The sequence below is a fragment of the Abramis brama genome, assembly GCF_963993115.1.
Source record: "Abramis brama genome assembly, chromosome: 13".
Classification (NCBI taxonomy): domain Eukaryota; kingdom Metazoa; phylum Chordata; class Actinopteri; order Cypriniformes; family Leuciscidae; genus Abramis; species Abramis brama.
This window is the reverse complement of record NC_139975.1, coordinates 33186612-33213888: the sequence shown is the minus strand read 5'-3', so window position 1 is coordinate 33213888 and position 27277 is coordinate 33186612. Positions and strand designations below refer to the sequence as shown.

Genomic DNA, 27277 nt, shown 5'->3' with positions numbered 1-27277 from the left:
ACATTTTAATCCTTTAATTTTTCATATTATAAAAAGGGTTGTGTGCTGCTGCGCATCCATGTGTGATAAGCAAACGCGCATTGTCGTCCCGTATGGTCCCGTATTACTAATGCGCTCATTAAATAACAAAAACAATATTGCACCATTTACTTTAGACTTTAGAGCAGGTTTTAGTTGGTCAATGGCGTAGTCTATTTTAGTTGCCTCAAAATAGCAACACGCCAACAATGTGCCTGAACACACCTCATTTTCAGACCAGAACGCCCATGGGCGCAAAATTGGGCGCAAATGCATTTGCTGTAAACAACATGGCGCTAAACGTGAAAATGATCATTGCGCCCAGCTTCGGAAGAAAATTGAGGACATGAAAAAAGAAAATAAGCTGCTACCTATAAAAAATAAGTTTCGCCATTGATTTTTTTTTTTGTTTGTTTTTGTTTTGTTTTTGTAATTTGTTTAAACCAATTGTTTGTTTTCTCTGTTCAACTGTTGGCGATTATTGTTATTTATACACTTTGTACAGTGTGATTTCAAGATTATTTCTGTTCTGTTTACAGTTTGTACAGTGTTGATGTCATTTCAACATTGTGATTGTTTATTGTTAAACTTGTTTTAATAAATGTTTTTGGTTTAATTGTGCTACTGTTCTTTTACAAGTACTAATTTAGAAATTTGTTGATAATGCTAATGGTAAAGCTAGGTTTGTCTGTTTCAGCATACTGGTTTAATGTTGTATTTACCCTGTAACTACACAGAACAAGGGGGTAACAAGCACCACTTTAATTTACAGCCCGCAGGAGTTACACTTACCCTGTAAATACACAGTTGAAACGGGTAACAAACACTACTTACTATGTAACAATACGAAGCAACACTATTTGCACAGTAATTACAGAGAAAGGTACTCTTATTAAGAAAACAAAACAAAAAAACTTTTTAATTACACAGTATATTTGCCCTGACATTTAAGTGTCATTGCAATACAATGTGATAAGGTAAGTAAGTACTACATGGTATGTTCTAAATTAAAATCATAGCAGAAACTTTTTTTTTTTGGCTTAACGTTAAGTAGTTTAGTAAGAAAAGCCAATAAATTCAATTTTTATCATACTGTGCTTACATGCAGCCATATATATATGCCAGAAATGTGATCAAAACTTTTATATGCAACAGACGTACAATTTTTGCTTGGAATATATTAACAGAATAGGTACCTGTTAGTTTTAAAATAATTACATTATAAATAATTTGCTGGTACATCTGGTTGTACCCCTTTATTACCCAAAACTTAACATATTGTTCCCTTATACCTACACGGAGGTACACTATAATTACAGAAACGTACACCGTAATTTCGGTTTACTTACGAAGTTCTTTGCAGGTTGTATATCTGCTTGTTACCCCTTTATTACCCAAAACTTAACATATTGTTCCCTACCTACACGGAAGTGCACTATAATTACAGAAACGTACACCGTAATTTCGGTTTACTTACGCAGTTGTTTGCGGGTCGTAATATAAAGTGTTACCGAAAAGTGTCCACATCCACGATACTAAATGTTGTCTTTATTGTTTTGAGTTACTATGAGTATGCAATGCAACAGATTGTTGTCATGTGGGCTATTTAATATATTGATTAATTAATTTATTCATCTATCCATCCATTCATTCATTTTAGCTTCCAAGATTAATGCATTTGGATGTGAAACATTTTGCGACACACACTTTCCTTCACTTTCACCAGCAGAGGTCCTCGTCAAGCTGTGATTTGAAAAGCTTTGTGTAATGAACCTTTTTCTGATACAATTGTGTTGAAAGCTTCGCAGGTTTTTTTTTCCCCCCTAGTGGAGATCATGGGCACTCCAGCTGGTGGATGTGACAGTCTTATATGACCCACTAGAAGGGACAATCAGTTTTATTTTTTCGGAATGAATATATATATATATATATATATATATATATATATATATATATATATATATATATATCATATTATGGCAAGCCGTTCAGGAAATAATTATATTTAAAATATGAAGTCTGAATATATAAAACGAATGTCTGAATATATATGGAATGAAAGTCTGAATATATATAGAATGAAAGTCTGAACATATATAGAATGAAAATCTGAATATATATAAAATGAAAGTCTGAATATATATAGAATGAAAGATATAGAATGAAAGTCTGAATATATATAGAATGAAAGTCTGAATATATAGAATGAAAGTCTGAATATATATAGAATGAATGTCTGAATATATAGAATGAAAGTCTGAATATATATAGAATGAATGTCTGAATATATAGAATGAAAGTCTGAATATATATAGAATGAATGTCTGAATATATAGAATGAAAGTCTGAATATATATAGAATGAATGTCTGAATATATAGAATGAAAGTCTGAATATATATAGAATGAATGTCTGAATATATAGAATGAAAGTCTGAATATATAGAATGAATGTCTGAATATATAAAATGAAAGTCTGAATATATAGAATGAAAGTCTGAATATATATAGAATGAAAGTCTAAATGTATGTGAAAGTGTGAATATGTGAAAAAAAAGTGTACATTTGACAATTCTCACTGAATAATGTGTAGCTTGTTTTAGCCTTTTGAATTGCGATTCATTTAAAAATGTCATTCCCTGAAATTTTCCAATACTTTGGTGAGCTACAAGACTTTTTTGCAGCAGTTGGTCATACTCCAAACAACATAAACAATTTGTCTACATCACGTCATCTCGAGGATCATATTTCCATTCTTGCAACATTCTTAGCGCTTATGGGCAGTCATGTTCAACAAAATGTTGCTGAAAGAACATTATGCATCATTCTCGAAGGAATTTATGAATCTTATGAATTCAGCGCATTTGCTCTTCCGCGATGAAATAGCGAATTCATTTCTTCATCAGTAGAACGATGTTGAGTACGGTTGCCAGTATTTTGACCCGTACACGCATTTGCCAGGGTGTTAATTAGATGATCGTTACTTAAAATTGCTGCTACTAAATTTCGTGCGGACTTATTGTTCAAAATGTGTATAAAAATAGTAGATGAATAACACAAGATGGCGCTGATAACATCAGATTTTCATTCCATATATTCAGACATTCGTTTTATATATTCAGACTTTCATTCTATATATATATATATATATATATATATTCAGACTTTCATTCTATATATATTCAGACTTTCATTCTATATATATTTTCAGACTTTCATTCCATATATTCAGACATTCGTTTTATATATTCACTTTCATTTTATATATTCAGACATTCGTTCTATATATATATTCAGACTTTCATTCTATATATATATTCAGACTTTCATTCTATATATTCAGACATTCATTCTATATAGATTCAGACTTTCATTCTATATATTCAGACTTTCATTCTATATATTCAGACTTCATATTATAAATATAATTATTTCCTGAACGGCTTGTCATATATTTTTTTTATTTTTTTTTTATTTTTTTTTTAAATATATATATATATAACTGACTTTGAAAAGTTATGAACAGTCTTAAAAAAATAAAAAAATAATTACTAGCTTGTTAGACTAGTTTCAGTGGTTTATGCAACCAGTCCCAGAGGCTCCAAAAGTTAATCAGAAACTCCACCCTCTTACAAAACCTACCAGGAACTGACTAGTCATTATTTCTACATTTCATTTTTACTGAAAGCTAAAACGAGTTGTGAAGAACAGAGGACGACACATTGTATTAGGGTTTTGTGTATTTCTATTTGAAACCTAGATTAGATTTTGATTGTAATGGTTATTTAGGCTACTCTTTAAACCAAAGTTCAGAAAGTGAAAGTTAATTGTAGATTATTGGATATTTTACAAAACGAGGAAATGGATTCAAAATCTGTGGAAGAGCTTTCTTGTCCTGTTTGCTATGAAATCTTCAATGTTCCTGTTTTTCTGTCCTGTAGTCACAGTATTTGTAAAGAGTGTATACAACAGTTTTGGAAAACTAAGGAAACTCATGAGTGTCCTGTTTGCAGGAGAAGATCATCTAGAGATGATCCTCCAGTTAATCTAGTGTTAAAAAACTTGTGTGATTCATTGATAAAGGAGGGAAATGAGAAACGTTCATCAGGATCTGAGGAGATCTGCAGTTTACACAGTGAGAAACTCAAACTCTTCTGTCTGGAGGACAAACAGCCTGTGTGTTTAGTGTGTATAGACTCAGAGAAACACACCAATCACACATTCAGACCCATCAGTGAAGTGCTTTCATCTTACAAGGTAAGACAAATGTCTCTCATTTCATATGCTAAACACAGTGTTATACATAGAAACAGTATTATTTGTGTATACAATAGATCTGTATTTATTTTTACTCAAATTAAATCTTTATGATTTACTACTGATATAAAGTTCTGCACTAATCTTCGACCCTCTGATGTTCAAATCTTCTTGAATGTAACAGCATCTGCCCAAAACATGTTTAGAAAAAATAGAAATGTCATGGGTTATTAATATTTTTTTCAATAATATGAATTTAATGAATATGAATTTAAGACACACCAAAAAGTGAATGATACTAACATACTTTTACTTTCTGTATTTGTATTTGCACAACCACAAATATACAACTGCATGGATATAATAATTAAGAATTGGCCATTGCAAAAAACACATTTGTTTGGTGAAAACATGATTTATAGATGTTCATCCTTTCCCAATTAAACAATTAAATATATATGTCCTGCCATTGCACAAATGCTTCCTGAGAATGATTTATCAACATATAAATAATAAAAACATCCAAACATACAAAAAAGCTCTTAGAGCTGAATAAGTTTCACAGATTTTCATCTTAACCTGTAGGAGGAATTTAATACAGCACTGACGTCCTTACAAAACAAGCTCAAACAGGGCAAAAAAATGAAGAAAAAGTGTGATAAAACAATTGAGCACATCAAGGTGAGGATATAAAGAGTTAAATACTCAACATTCACACACAGAGTTTATTATTGACATTAGTGGAGTGTGTGTTCATACAGCGCTGACTGAAGTGAATGTGATTTGATTTCAGTCTCAAGCTGAGCACACAGAGCGTCAGATTAAAGAAGAGTTTGAGAAGCTTCATCAGTTTCTCAGAGACGAAGAAGAAGCTACAATCACTACACTGAGAGAGGAAGAGGAGCAGAAGAAGCAGAGGATGAAGGAGAAGCTGGAGGAGATGAACACACACATCTCAGCTCTTTTACACACAATCAGAGACATGAAGGAGATGATGAAAGACAATGACGTCTCGTTTCTAAAGGTGACAAATCAATCTGGCTTCATTCTTTGTGCAGAAAACAACTTGTATAGAGAGACTCATTGACACTGAGAGTGTTTGATAAGATATTAAAATGTTTTCAAACTCTATATTTTCCAGAACTTTAAGGCCTCAATGGAAAGGTGAGTGAGCTGCTCGTATCTCTTCTCTCAGTGGATCTGAACTCAAATTCACTGCAGTTCTGACTCCTGAATGTTCCTCAGAGTCCAGATCTCACAGCCGGATCCACGGATGAGTTCTGGAGCTTTGATTCATGTGTCGCGTTATCTGGGTAACCTGCCGTTCAGAGTCTGGAAGAAGATGCTGGAAACTGTCCAACACAGTGAGTCTCAGCAGATTTGACACCAGTGCAGAAGATAGCTCAGATATAAACACACACAACATCAACATTTGATAGAAATATTTTTAATAATCACTTGAATTACTAAGTGAATCTGAACTGCATTTCAGAAAATCATCAGATCATACAGCGAACTCATAATGAAAAGTCTATTCCTCATGGTTTAAGTATTGTACTTCGCTACATTTTAAATCATATCTGTTAATGAGTAAAAAAAAGGGATGCAGACCCAGCTGAAAGCGAGCCGTCAAATTCTTATGAAGCGAATCATGGCCAGTGTGGAAATAATTTGGATCTAGAAAAAAACGTGTGGTTGTCCTCGAGGATAGATATCCAATTTGCAGAAAATGTGGACGCAAAAAGAGGAAACACAGAACAGCATCGCTCCGTGCAGATAAAGGGATGTGGGTCATTCCTGGGATTCGGTAATATTTCAGTCCCCCAGACTTTTAAAGTGGTGTTTCACCAAAATTAAATATTAAAAGCTTTCCACGATGAAAAAAAAAAAAAAAAATTGCATTTAAATATTTTTTATCATAAAATAATGACTTATTTCTATTGTAAACTAATTTTGTCAGGTCCCTTCTCTGGTACTTCACTGAATTTGTATTTGGAAAATATTTAACAAATTGTACACTTGTCAAATTTTGTTGGCAAATGTTGTAAGTATTTTTTTGTATTACTTTCTTGTGAATTTTTAATTTATTTGAAATAAATGCAAGATATTTGATAAAAAACAGACTATAAAGTGATGTCCCTTAGTCTGAACTCAACCCCGTCACGCCAACTAAATCTCTAAATCTAATAATTTAGACTCCACTCATATGTGACAATTGACCAGAAATTACATCATTCAGGTCTTTTTAACAGTGTTGCATAAGATGGTAAGTAGTATCATACTTTTTATTAATATTTTTGAGGCCTATCATAGTCAAGGGAGGGCACTGTCAGTCTTAACAACTCAACCCCATCACATAAAAATCAAGATGGAAAATTATTATTTTTTTAAATTTTTACTTTAATCCATAAGTATATACAATGTACTTGTTTCATTGCTGCCATGTATGGTCTACTCTCCTACACTACAAGACGAGCAGTGGCCATTTTGTGCAGAAAACCTCAACCTCACATATCTGTATATTTCTCATTATTTCAGGGTTGAAAACTTGTGACAGGGTTGAGTTTTTCACTTAATTTATGGATAATTTTAATTAAAAAAAATATATATATAAAATAGTCATCATGTTTCAGCAAAGATATACTTACCAAATTCATGGCAACTCATAATTCCGTAATAGAGTATTTATTTTAAAGAATATCTGTAGTCTAGATGGAAATAGGGGTCCCCGACTTTTTTTATGCCACCTGATTTTTTCAAATCTTTAAAGTGTCTATTTTCAGAATCTGCCAGGTGCCAAGCTGAAATAATGTCCCAAAGGCTTCATTTTTAACCCTTTGCTGCACCCGACCGGAATCCGAAAAATCAAAAAAATGATATAGAAAGTGGCATAACATTTGAAGTAAACAACATACAGAGACAAATGAACATATTTTCCCATACAATTCTGACCCCAGGAATTGAATGGAATGGTTATTTTTGACATTTGAAAACATATTGACCCTATTTCTGGACAAAAATAGCAAAAAATGGCCAAAAATGTGTAGAGGATCAACTATATTTTCGTTTTCTCAAGCGCATAGAGTGATTCTTTTTTTCACAAACTGTTATTTCTTTATCATTCAGGTGTCTATTTTAAAATTAAATTGGGTACCAAGCTGAAATAATGTCCAAAATGCTTTATTTTTAAACCTTTGCACCAAACCCGAAAAATCTAATGTGATATAAAGTGCCATAACTTTTGATGTAAACAACTCACAGAGACAAATGGACACATTTTTCCATACAATTCTGACCCAGGGAAATTGTTATTTGTTATATTTTAGAACATCTTGACCATCCATGGTCAAAAACAGCAAAAAAAAGCTAATTTGACACCATTTTTATTATACTAATAGCAGCCTGAAATGGGGTTTATTTTAACCTTTTACTGCACCTATCCTGAACCTGAAGAAATTGAAAATAGCTTTACTTTTGAAGTAAACAAAACAAAGCAAATTAACTTAAAAAGTTTGGGAATGTTGAGGCTTTGCAGTTGCCAGTTGGTGGCTGTCGGTTGGTACCTGCAGATCGCCATCTCCCACTGCTTTCTCTTTTGATAATTTATTTCTAATAATTTAAAATGCACAGCGAACACAGCAGAGCGTCTAGCTCGCCCATTGGCTGTGCTGCAGCAACTGCACAAACTATGGCCAAGCGCCTCTGACGTGATGGGCGCCAAGTCATCTGATTGGGTCGCACGTCAGAACGCGCCTAAATGGGCGTGGCCTTAGTCTATAAAGGAAGCCAATTCTGGCCAAATAGCAGATTTTATCTCCTTCAGCGACTCTTCACGACTCTGACCTCCTCTGAAGCTTTCGCTGTCGAAACAAGAAATAACAGCTAGAGCAAGCCTTGCATACAGTAGACAGCGACTTCAACTCACCTCAAAGCCGCTTCTCTTCTGTCGCTGCTCTCTTGAGGCCATCCGGCGAGAAAAATGCTATATCCTTTTACTGCTACTGTTGTATTCGCTGCTGCGACACTCAGTTCTAAAAGAGTCAAATTTAGCGAACGTTGTTTCAAATGCCTCGCCCCTCGTGCACCTCATGCGGAGCACGCATACACAAGGAAGATTGGCACTCGGAGTGCGCCACATGCCTGGGACCCACCCACACTGAAGCTGCACTCTCTGCCGCGGGCTGCTCTCACTGCGAGAGCCTGCTCATCTCAACACTGCGGACGCGGCTAGCTCTCTTTCGAGACGGCGACACCGTCACTTTCTCACTTTCTCACTCACTTTCTACTTCGCCGGTCCTGTTCACTCAGGCAGACCAATGCCCCCTCTCCCTTAGAGCGTCAGGTCTCGTCTCCTTCGGCAGATCGCACGAAAAACACAACGACAGCCTCTCCATCGCTGCGCTTGAGGAAGAGTGGACAGGCCCAGCTGACCCCGCCTTCTCACAGTCTGGTGCTAGCACTGCTGCTACCGGAACTAGGCTAATTCGGACACTGAGATGCTGCGTATCCTCACTGCGGCCGTTTTAGACCTCGGTCTCGAATGGGCCTCGTCCTGAGGAGCCACACAGAAGCAGGCTGGATGGATGGTTTCTGCCTGGGCGCCAGCAGGCCCCCGTCACAAGCCAGCGCCTTTTTTCCCTGAGGTCCACGACGAACTCACGAAATCATGGCGTGCACCGTACTCAGCACGCACGAGCGCTTTTACTTCCGCCACGCTCTCCTCTGTTGACGGCGCAGCAGAAAAAGGTTATGAGAAGCTGCCTCTGCTCAAAGAAGCAGTTGCCGCCCATCTATGCCCGCCCACTGCTGTTGGCTGGAGATCCAGAGCGGTTCACAAGACATCCCTGGAGTGTCGAAATGGTTTTTGTACATTATAAAGAGAGGTTACTCGCTCAAATTCCCTCGCAGACCCCCATGGTTTCAGGCGGTCATCGAGACCTCGGTGAGAAGCGGCGTGGCTCACGTGCTTCTCACCTAAGTGCAAAATCTGCTAGAAAAAAGGGCGATAGAATTAGTCCCCCCGCGCTGAGCCAGTCAGGCTTTTACAGCCGTTACTTCCTTGTACCAAAAAAGGACGGTGGCACTCGCCCCATTCTAGATCTGAGACATCTGAACAAAGCTCTCATGAGATGGCCATTCAGAATGATAACTACCAAACAAATCCTCGCGCAGGTTTGCACGGGGGATTGTTTTTTTTACGGTGGATCTGAATGACGCTTACTTTCACATTAAGATAACGCCCCATCACAGGCCATTCTTGAGATTCGCCTTCGAGGGGTAGGCTTATCAATACACGGTCATACCGTTCGGTCTGTCTCTAGCAGCCCGTACTTTGACAAAGTGCATGGACGCAGCACTTTCTTCCCTGAGGCAACGGAGTGCGTGTGCTGAACTATCTCCACGATTGGCTCATTATGTGTCAGTCGAAGACCGAATTATTGACAGACAGATCTATGCTCCTCACAGGGATTAAAGTGAAAAAAATTCTTCTGACTGAAATGATTTTTTAGGCCAAGTCATATTTCTTTAACTTTTTAAATAGTCAAGACCAACAGCGTTTTAAGGGGATATGTTTTAAACCGCTTTAATATTACCAGTAGGCGTATTTTAAAAGCTATTTTAATCTATGAAAACCAGGCAGGGAGCATACGAGCACGAACGGCAGCATTGTGACTAGCTTCGGATTGATGGCGACCTAGCACTTTTTTTGCCATTATTGGCATATTGAAGTCTCCTGTGACATACTGTGCAAAGACACGTACCTGGCTGTTTGATTTTTTTAGTCCATGAACTAAAAGGCTTGCCATTCTCCCCCCATTTCGCTAAGCCAAGCCCATCTCCATTTATTTTTTACACTTTTATCGATCTCCGATACATCGGAGCCTTTCTGCATTTAGGGCTGAGGGATATGGACCAAAACTCATATCCCGATATATTTAGGCTGAATATCGATATACGATATATATCACGATATTTTTTCCGCAAAGTGAGAGCAAATGTTCAGTCAAAGTCAAAGCCAAATATGATGAATATGTCACAAGTAGTTTTCATTGAAACCAGCTATTTCAGTGAACAGTTGCAAAATCAAATGAATAAATAATAAACTGGTTTCTTCACCTAAGTTAGGGCTGCACGATTATAACAAAATTCATAATTGCCGATTATTCCCTTAGAATTGTATTTTTGAATCCCTTTGAATTGCGATTGATTTATTAATTATGATCAAAGTTTACATTGAATATATATAAACAAATTTTGTGTAAACATGTTATAATTTGCCTATAGGCCTAATATATATATATATAGGCAAATTATAACACGTTTACACAAAATTTGTTAACACACACAAGTACTTTTCCCCTTTACTTAACATAAATTGTAAGAATATGACTAATAGTAAAGACTAACTAATAAATAAACATTAGGCCTATGCTAAAGCTATTAAATGGCAGTCCCAAACTAGTTTTTGTTAATACAATGTTGGTATGAGCCACTACAGTGTAACGACAATGAGAAGAAATCAACCACAGACTAATTTTCTTCCAGAAAATTAATTCAAACTCTCTACTTCCTGCCGAACAAAACAGAAGATTGGTTCAGAACGTCAAATGATCCTCATCACTCTGGCTATTTAAAAGAGCCTCCCCCAACACTAACTAAATAACTGGTCAATGGCTAGCTTTGTGGCCAACTACGGACTGGTTAAGATAAAGACAGTGTCCTCACAGTCCAGAGCCATAAGTCACCCATCCTGGCGCCACAGAGTCTGCAAAAGACCCTTCTAATGACCAAACCAACGAAAACCCCCAACTAAGAACTTTTATGAGCCCAGCTAAAGGAAGAACTTGTCAATATGAGGGGGTTTTTAAAAGACAAATTGGTTCAGAAATGACACCACAGCATTCCTGACCCCTCCTCCTTAAGACCTCTGAACAGAACAAACAGTGTTCTGTCTCTTCAAACCAGAGAACTGATTCTTACCAATAAACTACATAAAATCATTTAAGAACAATTCTCAATGGACTTACAATCAAACAATCACGCAACTACATAATCCTGTGTGTTTCCACCACTTATATGCATATTCTAATAAGATATGCTTTAATCCCATATAATTCATGTAATTGTTATAATTATTAGGTGTGTGAATGACAGTGTGTACTGTTTCATATCAATGCTATCTTACGAACACAACTAGCAAGATGGCTTGAATGATATCGGTGTAATATGTTTTGATCTTCTTTTAATTAGAAATCATGTCTAAACTGTGGCCTCTGTCCTCTCTGCTTAAAAGTTAGAGAACACACCAACACTCCAGATTTACGATGAGACAAAGCCAGTGTCTAATTGGTCCGCTCTCTTCAGGAGGGGGGACAAACTTTTAGTTAAAACCTTAGACCCAAAAACTAAGCTCTCTCTCTCGCTGCTCTCAAAGCTCTAAGCTCTCTAAGTTCCGGCAGACTAGTACCATGTAACAAACGAGCAGAAATAACCCAAATCAAGATCTGTAGAACATGGGTTAAACAGTTTCATTCAAGCCGTCTTACTACTCTCGTCTAAGTCTTCTTTTCTTTTCTAAGTCTTCCTTTATTTTCCGATTGAAAGTCTCGGTTTTAAGTTAAGTTTTGCTGCAAAGTTTCGTTCCACGATTCGCGGCTGCAACGCACGCTTTCAACTTCAAAGACTCATTCAACCATCAGCAACCGCCAGCCACACGTGACTGGTTCTCGCCCCATCTATCCATGCACAAGGAGACCACAGCCGACGAACGAACCCGGGGGAACCCTCTGTTACGCAACGAAGGGAATTCCAAAAAAGGAACGAGAAGACAAGCAAGTAACCTCCAGACTGAAAGCTAAACTGGTGTATTTATATAACTTTAATAACCTGCCTAAAACGATAGAAGGGTTAAATTAATGTTTGATGGTTCGTTCAGGGCATGTCTAAGTGCATTATGGAATCGTGAGATTTCATCCTTTCACTCTTAAACCCACTCTTTCCTCACTCTCTTCCTTTCTGCAACTCGTATGAATGTGTGTGTGTGGGTGTGTGCGTGTGTGTGTGTTTGTGTTAGACATTAGCTGTACGTGTTAGTATATAATCAATAAAGTATTGTTTGTATTTGAAAAGAGATTGCTTGTGTATGTGCTTATCAAATTTTATTGTCTTGAACTTCGATCAAAAGTTACCTATGCTGTTACCCTATTTCTTAATTTACTGTTAGGGGGTTATTCTTTCTTGGCCAGGAAGATATTATATTTCCTAGAGTTAATAATTGTTTATGCTTTCTGTTCATTGGATGAACTGATAAATTATCATATTATTGATTCTGTTACAGTAAATAATTGAAAATAATTAAATTATTAATTATTGATCATAATTCGTTATGAATAATAATTAATAATATTTATACGTGGGCGTATAAACGCTACAACAGTCATTTAAGAATATAAAAAATAACACAAAGAAAAATAGTGGCATTTTGGGGTTAATATGGAAACGACAGTTACCATGGTGAATACACAATATTAACAATGACTGTTAATGAAACATGGAAACTGCTCCTGGTGAATAGAATGAAAATCATACTTGCATTACTTTTATTTCGTGTAATTTACAACGTAACGGCGTTGCATGCTCGTAGTTTCTTTTGCACTTGATCAGGCGATACAGCGCGCGCCGCCGCATTTGCGCGCGCAATTGAAGAGTGTGCGCTAACGTTACAGGATAACGGCTGACAGGACAAGAAAGTCCGTTTTTCTGAGGTGAAAAACTTTATTTCAGCATACACTTATGTCACTGCCTGGTACATGCACTTTCCGTGAGCGGTAATTGAAAACCCGGAGTGGACCATAAGCGAAATGATTACACAATGCTTAGAGTGGAGAGAGGAACGTGCTTTTGCTCCACTCCAGGCTTTGATCACATCCTCCTCAGCAGGGTGAATACACCTCGTCTTTCCTTAATTTAAGACCTATTCAAACTAAAATTAAGACATTTATTACACTATTTGAGAAATCAAAGCCTATTTACGGCCTTACAATTATGAAAAGTGAATTTAAGACGTAAGAACAGACTGGAACCCTGCAATTGACGGAAATCCGTCATAGACTTGATGCAATTAACGGAAATCCGTCGTAGCGACGGAGAACTTTAATCCCTGTCCTCAACTATTTGGAATGCCTGGGGCTCAGGGTCAATTTTTCCAAGAGAAAACTGTTACCCAGCCAGAACTTAATCTTTCTGGGCACAGTTATCGACTCTACAATGATGAGAGCGTGGCTCACACCAGAGTGGGCTCTCTCTATAAGAGGTCCTTCAGGGTAGGTGCGTGCATGCCCCTCAGGAAGTTTCAGAGGCTTCTCGGTCTCATGGCCGCTGCATCGTCAGTACTCCAGCTAGGGTCCAATCTTATTAGTCTACCTATTACTGTCCATTAGCACAATTGTCCTGAGACTTATGTTCGGAGCGACCCTTATACTCCAGCCCCTTATTCATGAAACCCGACTCACGTCTGGTTACTGTCACTATGTTGGGGTTTGTTATGGCTTGTTTCTGTGAACCTCGGGGTGCTTCCCTAGGATCCAGTTGTATGCAGCCGCTTGCTAATAGTGCGGCATTTTACATTGCGTCCCCACTGCGTATTAGCTACGTAATACGAAGTGACCGTTCTTGAAAGGGAACGTACTCGGTTACTAACGTAACTTCGGTTCCCTGAGAGTAAGGGAACGAGTATTGCGTAGCCTGCCGCACTATTACAATCTGTCGGGATTTGTCACTTCAGTCGATTTAAACCTGCTATTTGGTCAGAATGGGATTCCTTTATAGACTAAGGGGATATTTAATTTTATTTTATCAAAGAATAAATTCCACTAGAAACAAACCTTTTTGTATTATTTTAATTTAATACTGTGAAGCTGCTTTGATACAATCTGTATTGTGAAAAGCGCTATACAAATATACTTGACTTGACTTGACTTAACTAAGGCCACGCCCATTTAGGCGCGCTCTGACGTGCGACCCAATCAGATGACTTGGCGCCCATCACGTCAGAGGCGCTTGGCCATAGGTTGTGCAGTTGCCACAGCACAGCCAATGGGCGAGCTAGACGCTCTGCTGTGTTCACTGTGCAGCTGCACTGCGTTTTAAATTATTAGCTTTAATATTCTCGAGGAAAGGAGTTTGCCACTGCGTATTAGCTATGCAATATGAAGTAACCGTTCTCGAAAGGGAACCTTGATTTTCCAATGTCTTCATGTACAAGTTGGGTCTTAGCTGGACAACCTCTTTGCATTCAATCACATTCCTAAGAATGTAATCCTTTTCCACACAATACGACTTATGTGCTGCTATCTTCTAGGCCTGCAGGCTGTCAATGTTGTCTGCTGCCTTTTCTGCTCTCTCCCTTCCATGCTCATGGATTTGGTACTCTGTGTTGAAGTTGTTTCTGCATGATAGATGATACTTAGCTTCCATTGCAAAAAGGTCCTTGTCCTACACCTTGCGATAAAGAGCCTATTTCTTTAATTCTTGTACCCTAGGTTCAATAACTTTCCAGGCTGGTTCCTTGTGTTTCCAACTCTGAAACTTTGTAAGCTCTTCAGTCTTGCCCTTGAACTTGGATTTTGCTTTGTCACAGAAAATGCAATGATTGGGAAACAAGAAGGAACACCTTCTTGGAGCTCCTTCAGATACCCTGGTAATCCAGAGTTCTCACGAGAGCACAAGTTGAATTTGCTCAGTGAGATACTCTGGTGTTTAGTAATGATGCTCATTAAATATGCCCCTCGATCGGAGCTGCACCAATCACATCGGGTTATCTGATATAGGCGGTCCAGAGGCGAGCTAAACAGACGACGACAGCACTGTGACGTCGAAGTCATTAGTAAACATTGCAAGATGGCTATGGATGAATACCAGTTGTTTGAAACAGCTTTGGCCGCTACAATGAACGAGTTAGACTTGGCTTTTTATCTAAAAGAAGAACAGAAGACGGTGCTTGAATTGTTCCTTTGCAAGAAGGACGTTTTTGCTGTTTTGACGACCGGATATGGTAAGACTATAATCTACCAGTTAGCTCCGCTGGTAGCGTTTTATTGTTGTGATTGGTCGTAGTGTTATCCAATTGCGTGCAGTGAGATTTTCAAATGCACGCTTGGTGCTGCCCCTCGAGCTGGGCGATTTGCATTAGTCGACACCAGACCATTAATCTTTTAGATTTAGGTCTGGACTTCCAGGCTATCCTTCAGATTGAATTGACAGAGATTTGACATGGCGCAAAGAGTCCTTTTTCAATGATGATTCTCCAGATGTAGAAGCCTTTGGCACTTGTAAAACAATCTATTTTCCCTGTAAAGCTTTTATAGCAGTATTGGTGATAGCCAATTGTATTCAAAGGTAAGTCCTCTAATGTTAATGGAATCTGTTCACAAATATCCATCATGCGGTATGGTGAACTGGCTCCTTAACAGAGTCTCATATCTCGGATACTGTGTAGATATGACAGCTTCTCGCTTTCCGAAAGCCTGTGATTATAGTAAAAACTGTTGAAAAATGACTTATGACTTAGTTATGACTACAAAGGTATATCTTAATTATAGTTTTAAATACGTACTGAAATTGTTCCAAAAGAGAAAGCAGTGGGAGATGGAGATCTGCAGGTACCAACCAACGGCCACAACTGCCAACTGCAAAGCCTCAACATTCCCAAACTTTTTAAGTTAATTTGCTTTGTTTTGTTTACTTCAAAAGTAAAGCTATTTTCAATTTCTTCTGGTTCAGGATAGGTGCAGTAAAAGGTTAAAATAAACCCCATTTCAGGCTGCTATTAGTATAATAAAAATGGTGTCAAATTAGCTTTTTTTTTGCTGTTTTTGACCATAGATGGTCAAGATGTTGTAAAATATAACAAATAACAATTTCCCTGGGTCAGAATTGTATGGAAAAATGTGTCCATTTGTCTCTGTGAGTTGTTTACATCAAAAGTTATGGCACTTTATATCACATTAGATTTTTCGGGTTTGGTGCAAAGGTTTAAAAATAAAGCATTTTGGACATTATTTCAGCTTGGTACCCAATTTAATTTTAAAATAGACACCTGAATGATAAAGAAATAACAGTTTGTGAAAAAAAGAATCACTCTATGTGCTTGAGAAAACGAAAATATAGTTGATCCTCTACACATTTCTGGCCATTTTTTGCTATTTTTGTCCAGAAATAGGGTCAATATGTTTTCAAATGTCAAAAATAACCATTCCATTCAATTCCTGGGGTCAGAATTGTATGGGAAAATATGTTAATTTGTCTCTGTATGTTGTTTACTTCAAATGTTATGCCACTTTCTATATCATTTTTGGATTTTTCGGGTTCCGGTCGGGTGCAGCAAAGGGTTAAAAATGAAGCCTTTGGGACATTATTTCAGCTTGGCACCTGGCAGATTATGAAAATAGACACTTTAAAGATTTGAAAAAATCACGTGGCATAAAAAAAGCCGGGGGGTGCGCGTGGACCCCTATTTCCATCTAGACTATTGATGTAATGTGTCCACTTAAACACTGACAAGCTTCTTATCTCAGAAATGGCCGTCACATCAGCAGCAGAAAGACAGTGTTATATATGCAGAAATGTTGATCCAGAAAGAAGGGCACAATATGAGAAAGAAAAAAAGAAAGAAAATTGAAGACAATGCCTCCCTTCAAACCGATTACAGTCTTTAACCCCGTCACACTATTTTCAACCTTGTCACATTAATATTTTTGGAAAAAATAGGGAAGGCATTTAAAAAATGAAGGCATTTCTTGCTGATTATCAACTGACATGTGAAGGACTAACACAATACAATTGTGGTTTTAGTTAAACATCTAAATTTACAATATTTTTTATAAAAATAAAGAGACCACAGACATACAATTTGTTTATTTATAACTTCAGTATCCCAAAAATGTGAAAAGTATCATAAATGTTACATTTGAGCAGTAGGTAGATGCAGTGGCGTAACTTTGGGACTATGGGTAGATGTTTGTTTTATAGCAAGTTTTGTGTAAAATCCTCTTTAAATCAAGTCCATTTTGTCCATTACGGGCTTGAGAATTAAAAGGTGTAAAAACAATGAAATTAATAAAAGGTCTAAAATGCCTGAGGTGGGAAAATATGATTATTTTTTTATATGGTTTAATATGTGCCTAATGATGTGGGCTACTTAGAAAATGATTTATATGTAGTTAAAAAAAAAAAAAAAAAAATCCAAGTTGAAATATTACGGAATCCCAGTAATGACCCATGTCCCGTTTATAACTTAAGGCCGAATGATTTCCGTGATTCAGAGGGAATTCCAGAACGCAGATGTCACGAAAAACACACAAACTGATGGATGAATAAATTGAAAGTAGAGCTGTGCAATAAATCCAATGTCTGTGAATATAAAGACTGCTATGTAAATATAATCTGCTTGTTCTGCATGTCTCTGTGTGAATGAGATGTGCCGCTTCATCAAGCACTCATGGTGTTTTCAGCGTCTCATAAACAATATGAGGACATTAATACATGAACATTTCCAGAGCTGCTCTGAGAGAACGCCTAATGAGCATTTTCATCATTTTATTGAAGAAAAATCAGTCAAATACACTCTGAAACATTCACTACAACCCGTCAAAATAAAAGTTTAACTAGGAGAAATTATGACATAAATATATTACTGTTGTAGGCCTGTAATATAAGGTACTTCTCAAAATAATAATAACAACAACAATAATAATACAATTTATTTAAACATTATTTAAAGAATATATTATTATTTTTTGGTCCATGGTTTAATTTAGTAAATCTGTTTTGCAGCACTTCCCCAAAAAATAAAAGGATAAAGTTTTAAGTTTTCATTTGATTACCACTGGTTTTGATAATATATTTGAATTAAATCATAAAAAGAAACATTGATTTTCTGAATAAAATACATTTTAATACATAAAATACATTTCAGGATTCTATTATTCTTAAACATTTGAATTCATTATTTAAAAAATAAGCTGTTACTCTAATTCATAATCAATTATTGAATTTAGTTTATTAGACATGTTTTATTGAAATTTTAATAAACAAAACACACAAATGGTTTCGAGTTTGTTATAATAAAATTAGTTTTTAATAAAAAAATTTGTTCAACCAAAAAAACCTGTTTTCATTAATTTAACTGTCAATTTAAATGATGATGATAATAAACATAATTTAATAATACTGTTTATTTATTTAATAATTGATTAATACCGGAAACCGCGATATTTTCTGAGACGTTGTCATACTGTGAAAATCTCATCCGTTACGACCCTACACAGGAGAGTTCCCACCACACCCCCGCTGTGAAAAAGGAAATCAGTAACTTTTACTCTGAGCAAATACTTGAGTAGAATATTTTATTACTCTTTCCACCTCTGCTGAGAGACCACTGTTATGGTAGCATGATGAAAGTGGGACACTGCAGGTTGATCATATTTATCATCGTATATATATATATATATATATATATATATATATATATATATATATATATATATATATTCTTGCTTTACTAAAAAATGCATTAAGTAGCGTATGATATACAGTACATGGTTATCATAGTTCTGACATTTACAGTTTTTCTCAGTCGCTTTGGTGCATTTCTCACATCACTATTTACATTTGCACAACAGTTAGTTCAACCTCCACAACATTTAGTCATTTGTGCACATCATAGTAGCAGTTTCTCATTCCTTCCAACAAATTGCAAATGCTTTTGGACATGCATCTATTGCTTTCATACAACTCTCTGCTGTTTTATAACATTATCATTTGCTTATGTCATGTCAGTCAAAATTAACTATACTTGTGAATGCTGAATAGTCATTCCATATAAAACTAATAGTCCTCATTTCATTGCTTGAGTCATTACATACAAAAATGTTGAACTAGTTGTCAAAAGTTGTCAAAAACATTTTTTTAAATCTTTTTTTTCCTGAAAATGTCTCCTAAATTCAACAATTTCTCTCAGGTGAATCTCAGCTTTTACGGATGAGGAACGTCTGGATGTGCATGAATGATTACAGTACTTGTTGTATGTTCAGTTCCAAAATGTACTGCAGTATTGTGTACAGTTGTGCACAGCTCTACCCAAAGAGAGTTTATGTTTGTTGTAAATAAGGGTGTATTTTTTCTTTTGCACAATGCTGTGAACAAATTAGAACTGCAAAGAGCATATGCAGTAAAAATGTGAAACATACATATTCAGTGTCTTGTACTCAGTTACCTCACTAAATACAGTAATATGTAACTTTACTGTATTTTTCAAATGGCTGTGCAAATAGTATATATTGCTGTCTTGAGTATTTTCAGGTAGTGTCACCAAGATCTGACTTTTTTGCATTGGAAATCATTTACAGAGTAAACTGTCATAATGAAAACATGACAAAGCCATTTCATAAACAATGGTGTCAGGACTTTTCATATTGATGACACTGACACTTTCATTGACATGAATACTTGCTTTTGAGGAATGATCCATTTTGAGCAAGTGACACGCTTTTGCAGGTTATCAACTAGGTTTTGCAGTTTGTACTAATTGTTTTGAGAACTGCATTAACTGTAGCCTGACTACGTCAGACTTCCTACTTCCGCTCAATTTCATTTCGCTTCTGTAGTCAGTCTGAGATAGCAGCGTATCTTTCAGTTTTCCACCGGCCTGAAAACAGCCGGCCAATCAACGAACAGAGGGCGGGCTGAGAGCCCTGACGTAGATGCTGATTGTACCGTGGATGCGTAGATTTTTACTTCACATAATCTGCAAAAGTCGCGCACAGCCATGTTCACTCCGGTATTTCGCTCGATGGTTTTGTTTTCGCATCATACACGTGTTTACAGTGGAAGTTAGATGCGGCTGAGCATGCGCATAACACACGCCATAACCAAACGTTATGTGATTGGCTTACGGGTAACCAATGATTTTAAACTTCAGACAAGCGCCCCCCGCGAGAGAGAAAACACTTCTCTATTATGCCATTCCAGACTCTGTCTACGAAGCAAAGTGAAGTAGCAGAGTCTGGTATTACCAGGCTACATTAACTGTTGTGCAAATGTAAATAGTGAGAAATGCACCAAAGCGACTGAGAAAAACTGTAAGAGGCTGTCACCAGATTTGGGAAGTATGTTTTTTCTGAATTATTCTAAGGTTCTATAATAGATCTTTTTATATTGGACACAATATTGATTCAGATTTTCCTGTAATATTTATCATATAAATTTTTTTTATGCATCCTTGACACTGACATTATATCAGCTTTAATTCAGCATATATTTTATATACTTTATAGACAGACAGACAGACAGATATATAGATAGATTAATTAATTATTATTATTATTATTATTTTTTGCAGCTCCGTTGACTCTGGATCCAAACACAGCAGAATCTCATCTCACACTCTCTGCTGATCTGACCAGTGTGTCGTACAGTGATGGAGATAAAACACTTCCTGATAATCCAGAGAGGTTTGACAGTTATGCATGTGTCCTGGGATCTGAGGGCTTTAACTCAGGAACACACTGCTGGGATGTGGAGGTTGGGGACAATACAGGCTGGATTCTTGGAATAACAACAGCATCAAACCAAAGGAAGGGAGAGGGTTTCTTTGAGTCTAATGTCTGGTGTGTAGGGTACACAGGCAGCAAATACGGCTCACAATCCCCAGAGCAAGGCGGCGCTGTCTTTACTGTTAAACAGAAGCTTCAGCGTGTGAGAGTTCAGCTGGACTATGACAGAGGAACAGTGTCATTCTCTGATCCTGTAACTAAAGACTGTCTGTGCACATTCAGGACATCCTTCACAGAGACTGTCTTTCCATTCTTATGTAATTTCTGCACAACTTCTCCTCTGAGGATCTTACCAGTTAAACTGTTTATTACAGCAGAAAATCACAGTTAAATCTGATTCTGCTTCTAGATTAATACAGTTTTGCAAATTATGCTTCAATATTAACACTGTAATCAAAGGGTCTCATTGATCAATCACACTTCAATGTAAAGTTTAGAACCAAATTAACCCTTGTGTTTCCTTAAGGACATGTTTGTCTCTTTCAGGTTTTAATTTTAGTTTAATTTTAAATTGTATTTTTATTGGAATTTTCTTATTTCACCCTCATTTCCTTTCATAAATCACTGGGTACACAAAATATTTACACTCAGGACCTTAAGGACAAAAATATCCCCATTGAAACTCATTAAAACTGACAATTTATTTTTATCCCAGGGCCATTTAACTATAAAATGATGCAGTCTTTGTTAATAGACTTTTATTCTGTTGGCAAGGCTTCAAAATTAAAAATGTTTTCTATTTTTTTTTACAAGATGGTGATATCAAAGCTGGTGATCGTTTTCTCAGGTTTGGCCTATAAAGCAAATACTATTTTTTTCCTGTTTTCTGATTCTGCATATTAGAGTCAATTGGATAAATTATTATGTAATAATTGTGTGTGTGTGTGTGTGTGTGTGTGTGTGTGTGTGTTCGTGTGTGTGTATGTACTACATTCTTTTTATTTGTGCATGTAATATTTGATAAAGAAAAATTCTATTGTACTGTAATTCACAAATCCCAAAGTAATTATTATTATTATTATAAATTCAATACTTAACCATTAAACAAGTCATACAATAATAAAAATGGTTAAATTCATGTTTACAATATGCAAGACAAGATAAAGCATTGCCACATTTTAGTAATGTTCTTGCCAGTGAAATCCTCATATTGTCACGTGTCAGTGCTTGTTTGGACTTTCAGTTTGTGTTTTGATTGGTTCCTGTTTTCCTTTGTTTCTATGGTTACTGTCATTATCAGTTCAGTTGTATCACCTTTTTAGTCAATCATCGTCACCTGTGTTCTGTTAATCAGTGTCATCTGTGTTTGTATTTAAGTATCTCTGTTAGATTTAGTGTGTGTTGCTACCTGTTCTGCTGACTTGTTTAATTAAAGTAAACCTTCATTTGAAAATATATCCTTGTCTTCGTCTGCCTTCCTGCAACCCACCGTGCCACATATGTTCATATGTATATATGTATATAACTCAAGCTCTGAAACATATGAATGCACTGAGGCAGCAGCTGTTTATATATTCATGCATAATGATTGACAGAATAACAAGACAAACTAAATACTTTCAAACTGTTATTTAGAAGAGTTTGAAAATGTTTGAAAATTGTAATATTTTTATACTATATTTATATAAAGCGCCACACCAGATGCAAACTGATGCACTTCAATGTATTTTAAGTACAACTGCAGTGACACATATCATAATATCATGAATAAGACAAAATGTCCACTGATGATGTAACAGGACCCGCTCTCAGCACCAGAGACTGCAGTGCATGCTGGGATTTGGTGACAGTAACACAAACATCAACACTGTTATTGAACTGAATGGAATCAACGTTGAACGTTGAAGTGATTAACAACATTATCATCTTCTGTAGAGCTGATCATAGATGACCTGAACTCATTTCATAGTTGATTGTTACACAGTAATTGAACTGACCTGAATCAACACTGAACTGACTTCAGCTGAACAATCACACTGTCGTCTTTTTAGAGCTGCTTTACAGCAGAATTGATTTCTGTTTGCATCATTGATCATTATTTTCCTGTTTATATGTAAAGCTGCTTTGAAACAATCTGTATTGTGTTGTACTGGGAGCGGCCCGCACTTGGTTAGCCAGTTAAAAAACTAAAAACAATAAACTATTAAAAAAACTAGTAATGACTTGTGCAGTTGCTCACTGGTTATGATGATACACTTCTCGTATCAATAGTCAACTGTATATCAACAGCCCTGAGTCAAAGGAAAATTGATAAGGAACTTGATATAAGTTCATGTACACACATTCCTGTAGTTTACAACCCTGAACATCTAGGTGAGGTGTGTTTGATTAGCATGGTAAACTAAAGCTAAACTCTTCACTAGAGAGTAGAGTCGGACGTCTCAGCCAAAGGCACGGTGTGTGTGTGTGTGTGTGACTCCCTCTGCTGGACAGGCTCATGTAGTGTAGGTGAAGATGCTGTAACAATATTTCCCAATCCTGTTCCTGGAGGCACACTAACATTTTTTAACTCTCCCTAATCAAACTCACTGATGCAACTCATCAGCTCTTTAGTAAGGCTGCTGTAAATTTTACAGTAACTTACTGGCAGCTGGATGCCAGTAATTTACTGTAAAAATGTTTACAGTATTATTACTGTATTTTCACTTACAGTATACTGTACCATTTACTGTACTTGCATTTACAGTATTATTACTGTATTTTTCATTTATAGTATTAGTATTGAGTTTATTTTTTTTTTTTTAATTTTCATCATTTTAAAAATTTTTAAAATGTTTTAAATGTTTTAAAAACCCCACCCCCCCAAAATCACAATAACTCATGAACATTTGTCCTTATAATATTCTTTTTAATTGTTGAACATTTTGTTTTAGAAGTACAACTTACAAATCTTGACCTTTAGGAGCCACTAGCTGAAGAAAAAAAAGGCAACATCACCAAAGTCCATAGAATGAATCTCCTGGTGACCATTTGTATCTGTAGCATGGCAAAAACGTACACACACTGAAAAGCAAAACAGGCCTTAAAACAATAAAATACAGTCAAAGTCAGTTTGTGTTGTTACTTTTCAGTAATTTTGCCAGTCAAAGTTGACAAGCTCTCTGAAACACTGAGAGGTTCAGGCTGATGCTTTTCTTTGGACCTTTCCAGATTTCCATCTGATCTGTGCCTTTGGTGTTTGGTGCCATCAGGGTTGATTCTCAGAATGAACCTGCAAGCACAAGCAGGGAAAAATATATTATTTTTTTCAGACCGGTGTTGGCAGAATTTTCCCTAACTCTCAAACTTGATGCTGCATGTACTTTGACGTTAATAAAAGCACTACATCTGATTCTGAATGCTCCTACAGGGATGGTATTACCTCATAATCCATTACATTCAAATCATTAAAGCTTCATTCTTTTTCAATACATTCCTGTAGCTTAGATTTCCAGGGAATGGATAACTTAAATTAAACTTAAATACAATGCTAGTTGCTTTGGATAAAAGTGTCTTCATGCATGTAAATGTAATGTAAAAAAAAAGATATATTTTGGTTTACCTAATTCTGCATTCAACAAAATAGACAGCTGATTGATGATTCTGCCCTTCATTGTCAGCATCCATGTTTTTGCTTAGAGAACAGACTCTCCTGAAACAGACAAAGTCACAGCAGACTTTTAGTGTTATAGTTTACAGAAAAAACTAAAATACAACAACAGAACTTAACTTTAGGCTATTTCACGTTAGTTCGCTGCTGTTAACGTTAAGTTACAGTCGACGACTCCGCCCGCCTGATGAACTAACTTGCGTTAAAGAGGCAGAGGAACACACAAACATTATTTTTTATCGTTTTAACTAAAGAATATTTCGGCTAATATAGGTGAAGTTAACTTACTCACCAGTTAATATTATCACCGTGACAGCGACCCGGCCGACAGTCAGGAAAAAAGGCAGTAAAGGGATAGTTCGCCCAAAAATGATATTTAAGCCATGATTTACTCACCCTCAAGCCGTTCGAGATGCATATGTCAATCTTTTTTCAGACGAACACATTTTCAGTTATTTTAGAAAATGTCTTAGATCTTTCAATGGTTATAATGTGAAGCGATGGGGTCCAGCTGATTCAGGTCCGAAAATGTACATGCATCCTTCTCAAAAATAATCCATCCGGCTCCAGGGGGATAAACGAAGGCCTTCTGAGGGTAATCCGTGCGGTTTTGTCGTAAAAATATACATATTTAAAACTTTATAAACTAAAATAACTGGCTTCCGGTGGCGGTCGGCGCGCGTTCATGGAGATGGATGCTGGCGTATGACGTAGCGTAGGAAGCGTTGTGACGTAGAACGAACGTAGAGTTTTGTTTTGCTCTGCTCTCTGGCTCCGCTGTCACGTTCGTTCTACATCACGACGTCATACGTCATACGCCAGCATCCATCTCTGTGAACGCGCACCGACCGCCACCGGAAGCCAGTTATTTTCGTTTATAAAGTTTTAAATATGTATATTTTTACGACAAAACCGCACGGATTACCCTCAGAAGGCCTTCGTTTATCCCCCTGGAGCCGGATGGATTATTTTTGAGAAGGATGCATGCCCATTTTGGGACTTAAACGTTGTGGACCCCATTGCTTCACATTATAACCACTGAAAGATCTAAGACATTTTCTAAAATAACTGAAAATGTGTTCGTCTGAAAAAAGATTGACATATGCATCTCGAACGGCTTGAGGGTGAGTAAATCATGGCTTAAATATCATTTTTGGGCGAACTATCCCTGTAAGGCACCAAAACCATTCTTACGACAGTCACGAAAAAAAAGGCACTAAAACCATTCAGACGAAAACAAAACGATAAATCATGTTAGTTTGCTGTTAATATAAGTAAAAACATTTTAAAATATTTGTTTTACATAAAATAGAAATGATATACTAACCTTTTTGGTGAGTTACATGATCTTTTGTCCGTGCATTAACTGCCACTTCACCCCTCACAAAAGAAATCTCTCTTGCCATTGGTCAGTTTTTCGCGGGCAAGTTCACTACTGTAAATTGATTTACAGTAGGGAAGAATTACAGTAGTGACCCTATATTTTCCCATAATCCTTTGCTGTTCACAGTAACATACTGTATATATATTTTACAGTATCTTACTGTACATATTACAGTAAAATACTGTTCAAATTACAGAAATCCGTTACAGTGAATGCTTCAAAGCTGTGTTCAGAATCATGTTCTTACAGAGTAGATATAGGAACATCAAGCAACTAGTGTTTTTAGGGGCATCAGTAACAGTTCTGATCAATAAACAATAAGATCAATGAATTTGAGGCTTTTGGTCATACCTAGGATATCCAGATCAACCAAAGGAGGGAGAGCATTTTCACATTTGGCTCCGAAACTCTGGAATAGCCTTCCTGATACTGTTCGTTGCTCGGACTCGCTCTCCCAGTTTAAAACTAGATTAAAGACGCATCTTTTCGGCCAGGCATTCATATAATATTTTTAATCTTACAGTTCAAACTACAATCCGGCCTCTAGTTCATAAATGCCAGAGGAGAACTGGCCCCCGACTGAGCCTGGGTTCTCCCAAGGTTTTTTTTTTCTCCATTAGGCCACTTGATGGAGTTTTTTCGGTTCCTTGCCACTGTTGCCTTTGGCTTGCTCAGTTGGGGATATTTTGGGGATATTTAATTTTATTTTATCAATCAATAAATTCCACTAGAAACAAACCTTGTTGTATTATTTTATTTTAATTTAATACTGTGAAGCTGCTTTGATACAATCTGTATTGTGAAAAGCGCTATACAAATATACTTGACTCTCTGTTATATGTGACGGAGCTATCTGCAGTATTACCTGTATTAACTGTACATGTCCCATACAGACACGCCACTCTCTATTACTAATAAAACCTGAACAGATTCTTATATTACCATTACAGTTTAGTGGTGTTATTATAAAGTATACATGGGGGCCAGGATAAAATCTTGATATAATATACATTTTTTAAATTAACCAAGCAAAATTGCAAGTGAACTCGACTGCCGGTGGTCAACCTGCATTTTCATGTGGAAAACAGTTGATTTTTTGATAACATTTTAACAATTACTGCCATGTCTTCAGACCCACTTATATCATTTTGTATTATGAACCGAAGCAAGAACATGCATAATTTCTATCATGACAACTCTCTGAGAGTTTAGCATGCTAATGGATATGACCATGTTAATGTGCCCCTATTATGGTTTTTCGAATATTCCCTTTCATGCAGTGTGTAATATAGATGATTGTGAATGTAAACTACACTGCTGCTGTTATTATTGCTGCTGTACAATATAGCATGCATGATATTACCTGTAACAGATCTATACAGGTGGAGCTGGGGAAGGTGGAGGGTTTCTGCAAACT

General features: G+C 36.5%; 1 protein-coding gene and 1 long non-coding RNA gene across 2 annotated transcripts; one reads left to right on the top strand and one right to left on the bottom strand.

Annotated features, from left to right (window-relative positions):
- Positions 1–3686: 3686 nt before the first annotated feature.
- Positions 3687–22284, top strand: LOC311095487 (E3 ubiquitin-protein ligase TRIM35-like). The gene is made up of 6 exons (XM_084134017.1): positions 3687–4274; positions 4860–4955; positions 5068–5298; positions 5416–5438; positions 5520–5638; positions 20674–22284. The coding sequence occupies exons 1-6, from the start codon at positions 3879–3881 to the stop codon at positions 21216–21218; spliced, it is 1410 nt and encodes a 469-aa protein (XP_083990143.1). The 5' UTR covers positions 3687–3878; the 3' UTR covers positions 21219–22284.
- A 1467-nt stretch (positions 22285–23751) lies between these two features.
- On the bottom strand, positions 23752–25157 carry LOC311095081. Its single transcript, XR_014608766.1, has 3 exons — positions 24873–25157; positions 24429–24518; positions 23752–24098 (listed from the first exon to the last, which is right to left on the bottom strand). It is a non-coding gene; the product is annotated as an uncharacterized lncRNA (long non-coding RNA).
- Positions 25158–27277: the final 2120 nt, after the last annotated feature.

Bases quoted from the DNA above. Each gene is read 5' to 3' on its own strand.
- LOC311095487 (XM_084134017.1), top strand. From the start codon at position 3,879: ATGGATTCAAAATCTGTGGAAGAGCTTTCTTGTCCTGTTTGCTATGAA. The intron at 4,275-4,859 runs GTAAGACAAATG...CTTAACCTGTAG, and splicing joins AAGTGCTTTCATCTTACAAG to GAGGAATTTAATACAGCACT. The intron at 5,439-5,519 runs GTGAGTGAGCTG...AATGTTCCTCAG, and splicing joins TTTAAGGCCTCAATGGAAAG to AGTCCAGATCTCACAGCCGG.